General features: G+C 42.9%; 1 protein-coding gene across 2 annotated transcripts; it reads right to left on the bottom strand.

The window, feature by feature from the left end:
* Positions 1-4,600: 4,600 nt before the first annotated feature.
* Positions 4,601-8,739, bottom strand: LOC147902120 (small ribosomal subunit protein eS8-like). 2 transcript variants are annotated; one of them, XM_087375046.1, is made up of 5 exons: positions 8,665-8,739; positions 8,302-8,374; positions 7,872-8,202; positions 4,912-5,087; positions 4,601-4,801 (listed from the first exon to the last, which is right to left on the bottom strand). In XM_087375046.1, the coding sequence occupies exons 1-5, from the start codon at positions 8,666-8,668 to the stop codon at positions 4,717-4,719; spliced, it is 669 nt and encodes a 222-aa protein (XP_087231172.1). In that variant the 5' UTR covers positions 8,669-8,739; the 3' UTR covers positions 4,601-4,716. The 2 variants fall into 2 exon arrangements, with proteins under 2 accessions (XP_087231172.1, XP_087231171.1); XM_087375045.1 differs by lacking the exon at positions 8,665-8,739 and adding an exon at positions 8,528-8,603.
* Positions 8,740-9,677: the final 938 nt, after the last annotated feature.

Below are 9,677 nucleotides of genomic sequence, written 5' to 3'. Positions count from 1 at the left end.
GAAATTCGGGAAGGGTTGCCTTGATTCCCTTATGAAAATAATATATTCCACATTAATTGAGATGCTCAAAGCCTCTTACTTGTAATGGAGTATATGGCCTCATGGAGGCACAAGGAATAATATCTCATTTAAGTATTGTTTTGCGTTTTGTACTACCTCATTGCTTGGGAATTATAGCCTTGGCAAATTACAAAAGGGATTGAGGAAGGACCCCTTAAATATGCATGACCCACAAAACGAAGATACTAGGTCTAGTTGGGAGTCTTTGAAAGGAATGGTTGAAGGAATTATATTAAAAACATGTAGAGCCAATGCCAAATTGTGTTTTAGATCTACCAGACAATTTCTCAAAGTAATAAATTCATGGCATTTATAAGGGCCTCATGAGCACCACTTATTTCTCAAATATGCACTTTATTAGAATTTCAAGAAAGAAATTCAATGATGTGAAGATACCCAAGCAAAAGGATTTGGTGCATGTGCAACTTGTGTAGCTTTAAAGGCCCAGCATAATAACGTTGAAGGCATGGAGAAAGATATGCATGTTGTGTGCAAGCACTCAAAAATATTACAAAATCTATCAAGGTCTAACTTATAACAATACTTAAACTACACATCTCTGTGTTTTGCAATGAGGGGAACCAATATCTTCAAACACATAGAGAAATGCAAAAAGGGAGAGACAAAAGATGGCAAATCACATTTAAAACATGTTACGACCCGTGAAAAAAAGCTGAGCATGATGATAGATATATGACCATTATCATTTATGGTATGGACCAAAAGAAGGCCAATTTCTTGCTTTAAGGGTGTTCCAAATTACCTAAAGCAAGGGAATTTCATATAGTACCATGTGGTAAAATGAGAGCATATCTTGGGAGCTTGATGGGGAAAGTTCATATGACCACTCCAAATCTTAGCAAGGATCCAAACCTTGTAGTTATAGTAATGAATGATGTATTGTCAAACCATTCAAGTTCTTTTCCACCTATCGTATATGTTCAAATAGAAAATGCATCTAAATAGTATAAAAATCAAATAGTGTTGGCTTACTTGTCTATTATTAGGGAGAAGGGCATATTCTAAATGATTCTTCTTGTATTATGATAAATTCAATCAAATCCTTAGCAAACTTTGATGAATGGAGGCTAGGATGGTGATGCCCTTCAAGAAATTCTAAAATCGACCTGCACTCCTAAACGTATTGCAAAGTTAGGTTATTAAAGCTTCCAATAGTACTCTAGCATAATGAAGGAATGCAACTCTAAAGACTTTGATGTGGGAAAAACTACGTTCATAGTTCCATATGGCTCCCCTCTATGGCCTTTTGTTACCATTAAAACTGTTGTGGAAGAATCAAAGGCAAACAAAGATGCAATGTTGAAACTTGCAAATTTGAGATCCACAAGACCATCAATAGTATTTTTGAGATGTAGTGTGGACATAGTGGAGCCCATTCTTTGTGGAACAAAATGTCATAGTAGTCTAGCATAATGAAGGATAATGGCCTTTTGTTCTCAAGGTCATACCCACTAGAGAGCTTGTTATACTCTAAGAAAGTACCATTAAATCTATCGTGGAAGAATCAAAGGCAAACAATGATGCAATGTTTAAACTTGCAAATTTAAAATCCATGAGACCATTAATAGTGTTGCTAGGTATTTTTGAGATGTAGTGTGGACATTGTGGAACCCATTCTTTGTGGAGCAAAATGTCATGGTTGCCATTATAGGAGAAGAAACATACATATACAATTTTGAGACTCCAAGTGTGACAAGAAACATACTAGGATCTAAAATTGTTGACCATCTTGCATCAATGTCTCTTGTCATGCCTAGCCCAATCAATAGAAGCATTTAAGGTGAGGACAATAAGTGTAGAAGAGTAAGAAGATCCAAGAGAAGATCAAGAGACCAGCAGCAAGGAGAGTCCCCAGGAGAGAAGGCAAAGGCTGCATGAAGGTTGTATGAGTCATGCTTGCGGATAAACCCAAGCCATTGGTAAGCTTGCTAATTTTGGATAGTGTGGAAGATGAGTTCCGTAACTACTTAAGGACATGCAACGAGGCTAATATAGGCCTGGGCAAAGCCTTATACAGGCCTGCTGCAAATTGGCATGACATCAAAGTCCAGACCCCACAAAAGGATTCATCAATTGTTTGGAAAGACAATCAGCGCTAGTCTAGTCAGCCTAACCTTTAACGGGCCAGAAAGTTTTGGAGGGCTTCAGCCCTGTATAAAGGCCCCGATGAGGGAGTCTAAGGGCCTTAGCACATGGATGGGGCTAGCATGGGTTTAGAATGGGATTATTTTTGTCATCATTACTCCCATCCTACACCAAGTGGTCTAGGATGGATTTAGAATGGGAGTAGCCACTTTTTCTCCCATCCTGGACCATGGCTGGGCTAGCATGGGTTTAGAATGGGATTATTTTTGTCATCATTACTCCCATCCTACACCAAGTGGTCTAGGATGGATTTAGAATGGGAGTAGCCACTTTTTCTCCCATCCTGGACCATGGCCTCTAGACCCTGGCAGCCAAAATGGGTTCCCCTTTTTTAGGGATTCAACAACATGAAAGGATGACATGGGTCTTTGTCGCCACAAGGTCCCCACCTCTTACATACATGAAATGACGCCATGTGTCCTCTTCCTCCTAAACCCATCCCTAGTTCTTTTTTTGTTAGCACATGGTGCGATGGGAATATGATAGAAATATGCATGGGACCACTTGGGACCACCTTTTCCCATTCCCATCCTATTTCTTCCCATGTGCTAAGCCCCTACGGTAGCCTCGTGCAGACCAATAACTGCATTAAGCACTAATAAGAGCTGTTCCTTACAGCAGCTACTGAAGCCTACTGAGGCACACAACAAACTGGATGAGTCCCTACAGCAAACCTAAGCAGATGTAAGCTCATGGTGTGGGCTACATGACAGGGCAGTTGACTACATATCTTTCTGAATCAGCAGCACACTTAATCCACTTGTGTGCACTCCTGTGAAGCCAGATAGATGTAGAGTATGCTGTCAATGAAATACATATCTTTCTGAATCTGACAGTGGCTCTATCTACTTGTGAGCACTCTTGTGGAACCAGATAGATAGTGTGCAGTATCCTGGCAGCTATCGTCTGCATTTTAGGTTATGGTTGGTGATTAATTCAAGGTCATTGTCCTAATATTATCATGTTTTGAGCTTGAGTTCTGAGCTAGAGATCTGTGCTTAGGTTTTCCAACACAGCAACAATACATATTACGGGAAGATAGTTGTTGAATATACAGCATTTTGTTTGGGCAGAAGCTCATGGATAGGTATCGCAATTTGCAATAGCAGCAGATCACATCTTGCAACAACATGACTCACAAAGTTCTATGGAAGCAGCCAACATAACAATGCAGGCTGCTCAGAGGACCCCACAAACAAGATAGGGGAAATGCTTCCTATCACTTCTGAGGTGACACTTTGGTAAACTGCCCGAGAGGATGGTATGTGGGTTAACAGCCGTCAGTAGAAATGCCGTCGCCACCTTGATGCTATCAGGGATCTCCATAAGCGATAATCGTTTATTGACAGCTAAGGGTTAGATCTGTATGAAACAGATAAAAGGAAAAGGCAGAGAGCAAAAAGAAGAGGGTCTGGCTCAGGGCTCCGCCTATACAAAGTAGCACAAAATGTGGTAGAAGAGAGCTGGCGAAGGATAATAGAGATCAAGTAAAAGAAAAAGAAAAAACTGGACGGGGCACAGGAGGACAGGCATATAGCAGCATAAATATTGTAAAAGGATCACAGTGAGCCATGGGGCAGGCTCTGCTGATACAGCTCTTACAAATAGCAGAGCTTAATTAGAGAAAGGGCTGGGGAGGCAGGTGGATATCAGCGTATGTATTGCAAAGGATCACACCAAGTCATGGCAATGAAGGGCGGGTTTGGCTGGTACAGCTTTCCTCTAGCTTCCCCTCAACTCATACAAGCCCTCCAGTTACCTAAATGTGGGCTTGGCTGGTACAGCTTCCCTCTAGCCTCCCCTCAACTCATACAAGAGGCCTCAAGTTACCTAAATGTCTGTCTTTCACAGTACAGCCTTAAACCCTTCCACACCGCTGTGTGTTTCATTACAGCTAGAACCCCATCCGAATGGTTTTACCCCATCTGAATGCTTGCCAATTCAAAATATTCTAAATAATTTTCCCTCATCTGAATAATTGCCAATTCAAAAGATTCAAAAGTAAGCTAGCTCTCTCTCTCTCTCTCTCTCTCTCTCTCTCTCTCTCTCTCTCTCTCTCTCTCTGTGCGTGTGTGCGTGAATGTGTGTGTGTGTGTGTGTGTCTGAGGGAATGATGGAATGACCAGGCTAGGACCCCATTGGCAATCCGATTCACAGTTTGATGCAAGATGCTCCATATTGTCAAAGAGCGAATACCAACAGGCTGTTTGACAATATGGATCACCTTGCATCAAACTGTGAATCGGATTGCCAATGGGGTCCTAGCCTGGTGGTTAAGGCGGGTGGGTTCGTGAAAGTGTGCGTGAGTTCAACCCCTGGCTAAGCCCTCGCAGCACCGCAATACAAAAACTGTGAAACGGATTTGTATGGTACCAGCATAGAATTCACAAATATGTCAAAAAATGCACAGGTCCACAGAGACACGCTTGGCATGTCAAGTTTCTCCTACAACGTTAAGTAGTAATTGCCCTATGATCTCCAACCTCCATATCACACCGCTGCACCTGCACCTTTCCCTTTCTTCCTCTGAATCTTTTTCTGATAGAACTCCAATTCTTTCCCTTCAAGAATATAGCTGCAGCAGGAAACAAAGAGGCTCAGTAAGTGTGATGTAACAGGGAAATTTTCAAAACTAGGACACTCAAAACAGGAAACCACTAAAGTATAGCAGGTGGAGCTAATTACCCATCACACCGACCACACTGGCCTGGGCGAGAAGATATGCAAGCAAACAAGCGGCCACTGGCAAATTGATCCTCAAGGTGCGGTTCTAATTTATGACCTTCTTGGCGCTTAGTAATTTTGCGTTGCAAATGATTACTCTTTTTCTTTTCTTCCTCCCCTGCAAGAGCTTCTCCTTCCTGCAGAACAAGAGACCATAACAGCATACATCATTTGCAAACACAAACCAGAAGTCAAAACATTACAAAGTAACAATGACAACAAAACCTCGGAAACTTTAAGGACAATATGATCACAAGTATTCACTGTCGAATAGGTTTCAGTAAATTCCAGCATTGCATGAGGACAATGCGAGATACACACTGTGATCAAAATAAGATACTAAGAAATACAGTGCACACAAAACAGGTAATTCTGGGCCATCTAAACTGGTTCTCGAGTTGTGAGCAAGAATCCACAACCTAAACTACGTGTCAGAAGAGTAGCCTCTAGCCCCGCCTGCTTTATGGCCACATGGCAGCCCTTGTTTAGCTGCCCAGCAGGCTATGTGGACCCACGGTGGGCCCTGGTTGCTGTATGGACTAATGTGGAGTCTGTCTGCTGCTGTGCAGGCCATGCAGCAGCTTGCATGTGGCCTTTTGTAAGCTGCATAGATTCCACAGGAATGTGTGAGCATGTCATGCGCCATAGATGCCCATGACATACAGGCAGGCATGAGTGAAAGTAAAGTTTGCACCGAACTTTATGCAATGCATCAGATGCATAGACAAGACCAGACTGTTCCTTTAATTTATAGAACTCACAGGTCTATTAATTGATTATGGTGGCTTGTGAAAATAGCTGCGTGCCTATTAAACTGTCTTTAATGAATCTGATTTCTTGCCATTTTGGTAGGTCTACTAAGCATGTCTTAGCTCCAGAGGATATCGTTGTAGTTTTTGCTAGATAAAACAGTGCACAGCAGCACCTGACTACCATGCTTCCAGATCAGGGCTGCTCCTGACAGGTCAGGAGTACCATAGGCCCAATTGGGTCCCAATAAGTCAGCCAGCTATCTAGCTGACCCACGGGAGGGGAGGTCACCCCCAACCCAAAGCGTAAGACCACTCGGCATAGGCCCAATTGGGTCCCAATAAGTCGGCCAGCTATCTAGCTGGCCCACCAGGGGGGGCAACCCCAACCCAAAGGGTAAGACAAGAAGCCCACCATGTGGGACTTACTCCCCACCCAATAGAATGCTAAGTGACTTTTGTACCGTAGAAATGGATAAGTATGATAAGTGTGAAAAGTGTTTTATAAGTAGCTACGTACTCCAAATTCACAAGAGGTTGGATCGAGTGTTTTTGCACAAGAAACCAATAGTTAGAAATCAAGGGAAAGAGTATCTTAAATCAAGTTTAAATCCGCAAGCAAGTTGACATGACACTACAATTCTCAAATAGGATTGCCTCTTCTTAGGATCAAAGACTATGTTGTGGCTCACAACGAATCAATCAAGGATCGCTCTATGTACGCAGACAACTGCAAAGTGGCATGCATAGCAACTAGTGAGACTAGCTGGCTCAACAAATTATAGAAGAACTTGACTACCTTCAAATATGATCAAATGCCAGAACCAAGGTTGAATTGCTATTGATGTTTCATACTCGCACAAAGCACATGGAGGTTCACTATCACTTCAAAGGGAAGCTAATTGATTTTTTATCCTACTAAGACTATCAATGTTATGGGGACATACTAGCTCTGCTTTATTTTATTCCTATTTGTTTATTTGTTTTGTATTTGTTTTGGCCCATGTAGGCTAATTAACCTATGTTTGTGAATGGATTATTTTATTTTGTGCATAGGTTAATTTTTTAAGCCTATGTCTAAGACGGGTGCACATTATATGTGAAATTCAAGAAGGGATTTGAACCCATAATCTTGTGTTCCACACACGTGAGCTTTAGCACTAAGCTATAGAATAGTATAGCTACTCTAAAGATAGCTATAATATTATAAATGATCCCTCCTCCCCCTCCCCCTTTGCATGTCCTCTCTTTAATGCCCCCTTCATCGAGGGTCCCTCTCCCCCCTCCCCAATATCACGTAGCTTCCTCTTTAATGCCCCCTACCCTCCACTATTCTTTAATTGAAACTCCTCCCCTCCCGCGTATCCCTTGGTTTAATCATGGCATTGCTCTCTTCCTTTTCACCCTTCTTTTCCCCACAACTAATTAATATGAATTTCCCATTTTCCAATGTCAGGGGAACATTCTCAATAAAGGAGCCTCAAAAACTGCAATCAACCATAATAGGAAGCTCTTTGTAATGATTATAGCCTCCAAAAGTGTTCGTCCTACTAATGTATTTTTTGCTAATATAAAAACTTAGAATATATATTTTAGGAGAAACAACCAAGGTAATTTTTTAAAAGACTTCACGAAAACCGATTTTTGATGAACATAAAATGAATCACTAACTCATATAACAAAATTCATAGAGCCTTGGATAATTCAATGGCTCTTACAAAGTTTCCTTGGAAATTAAATAACCTAATGATAGAGGAAATCGCCTTTTCATTAAAAATAAATACAAACTCACTACAAGACATTATGAGACTTTCATAGTTTTTTTATTCTAGTGAATGCAAATCCCATAAATTATTTTAAAAAGATTAACTAAAACACACTAACAAGAAAACCTTGCAACAGCCCTCAAGATAGATTGCACTAAGAGCCAGATGCCTGTTAGTGCCCAATTTGCAACAAGATGTGCCCATGCATACCAAAGCAAGCTGACGCATATTAAAGTAGCCCCATATTCAAAACTAAAAGAGTTTTATGCTTAGAGAAGCACAAGGCGCTAATCAAGTAATACAACCTGCTCGCCCAAGCCAATAAGTTAAACACAACATGCAGTACTAGAATGCACATTGAAAACAGCTTTTAAAAATAACTAAAAACTTGGTATTCGGATGATACCTCTGTCTCCTTCTTGACGCCTAAGGCTTTCTTTTTCCTACCGATGTCCACCGCATAATGCTGGTTGTACCACTGGCGGAATGGAGCAGCATCAACCTGTACGATTGCAGATTTAACAAGAGTCTGAGTTCGCACAAGCTCGTTATTGGACGCGTTGTAGACCACGTCCAGAATGCGGGTCTTGCGGGTGACAGCCTCTGAACCCCAAGAGTAGTTGCCCGTGTCAAGGCGAAGAGCCCGGAACTTGAAATTACCCCCTCGGACACGAATCTTCCGAACGGTCTTGTTACTAGACAGCTTAGTCATTGCCGGCTGCCGCCCTAACTCATACCTGAAAATTTCGGAGTATCCCACGAAACATAAGCATGAGTGGCACGAACAAGAAACAATGTAGCAGCTTACTTTCAATCAAACTTTAAGCACAGCGTACTTTCTTTTTTTGCGCCATGATTTCTTTTTGCCTCCTGTCGCCCGCCTCTTGTGCGTGGAGTCCCGAGAGATACCTGAGAGCAAGGATAGGAAGTGGGCACCATTAATCCAGTCCCAGTACTGAAAGCGTTAACCTGTATGTAGCTAGAACAGTGCACAGGCAAACATATTTCCGACGAATAGTGCGGCCGGACACTGTCATATTACGAGTGACATTGCAAAACAACCAATGTAATGATGTTGATAGGATTGAAAGGATCATTCCTCGAATGGAAGTGATCAACTCCCGAATTGTGATAAGGGAAAGAAGAAGATCTGCAAAAGGAGAAGGGAGAGAAGATTGAGGGAAGGGGAGATGGCATACCCATATCGCGAGCACCTTCCTTGACGGCTGATGCTGCAGCCCGAAGGCCTGTAAAGAAAAAGAAAAAGAAAAAGAAACAGAAACAGATCCACAAGGCAAAAGAAGAAGAAGAAGAAGACGAAGAACCTCAAACCCTAAACCAGTTTAAGTTCTCTGCACACCCGGCCCTCCCCGTTTTTATGACCGCCACCTTGGCGGCCCCCCCTCCCCCCTTCCTCACCGGTCCCTCCACCTCTGGTCTTACAAGTGTCTCCCTTCACACCCTTTGCTCGCAGGCACGTACGTCGACGTGGCCGTCGTGTGCATGAATATCATTGGATCCTTGAAAACGATGTGCACTGGCCACCTAGACCCCCCACCTAACCATGCCTCACAACCTGTGCCCAGGAACCAAGCCAATGGATGGTGAACGGGGCGCGGGGGTGGGGGTGGTGGAAGGGAGGGTGGCCAATCATCTTCGAGTCTCCATTGCCTTTACTCCCCCCCCTCCCCACCCATCCCTGGACAACGGGTTGCCACAATTGGGCTTGCCAATCAAATAACGTCTACACCCTGCGAAATTGTTAGCTCTTTTTCCCCCGACCATCTCCTTGGTGGTAAACACACACTACCCAGCCCTTTTCTCACATGGGCATGATCGGTACCCACCAAGGACTACTTGCCCATCGTTCCTGAATGGGGATGCTTAATTGCGGTGGATGGGCGTACCTCGCCCTACACAAAGCTAACCTTTAGGAGACTTCAAGATGTGTCTCCTGCCCATGTTTCGTCTCTACTTGGGCAAGGGCTTTTGGTTGTTTAACACTGGGCACCTTTTTCTGTAGCCAATGAGGTATCAAGGGTGGGGTATCAACACATATTATTGCACAGCAGCAGCAATTGATACTTGAAGAAGGATGCCTACACATAGCAGCAACCTTGTGTTGTGTAAAGCCTACGTCCAAAGGTACCCACACAAGGTCGTTTTTGGCATCCCACAACTTGGGCAAGGCAGTGATGGGCAATGCATACGA

This window comes from Dipteris shenzhenensis, chromosome 5 (assembly GCF_047967505.1).
Source record: "Dipteris shenzhenensis isolate YYH24624 ecotype China chromosome 5, Dip_SZ_1.0, whole genome shotgun sequence".
In the NCBI taxonomy this organism is placed as follows: domain Eukaryota; kingdom Viridiplantae; phylum Streptophyta; class Polypodiopsida; order Gleicheniales; family Dipteridaceae; genus Dipteris; species Dipteris shenzhenensis.
Note: the sequence above shows the minus strand (reverse complement) of the source record. Positions and strands in the feature narration are given on the sequence as shown.

What these genes read in the sequence shown, in the direction of transcription:
- LOC147902120 (XM_087375046.1), bottom strand. An exon ending in GCGTCAAGAAGGAGACAGAG is followed by an intron (nt 5,088 to 7,871) that starts GTATCATCCGAA and finishes CTTGTTCTGCAG; the next exon opens with GAAGGAGAAGCTCTTGCAGG. An exon ending in CAGTGTGGTCGGTGTGATGG is followed by an intron (nt 4,802 to 4,911) that starts GTAATTAGCTCC and finishes TTCCTGCTGCAG; the next exon opens with CTATATTCTTGAAGGGAAAG.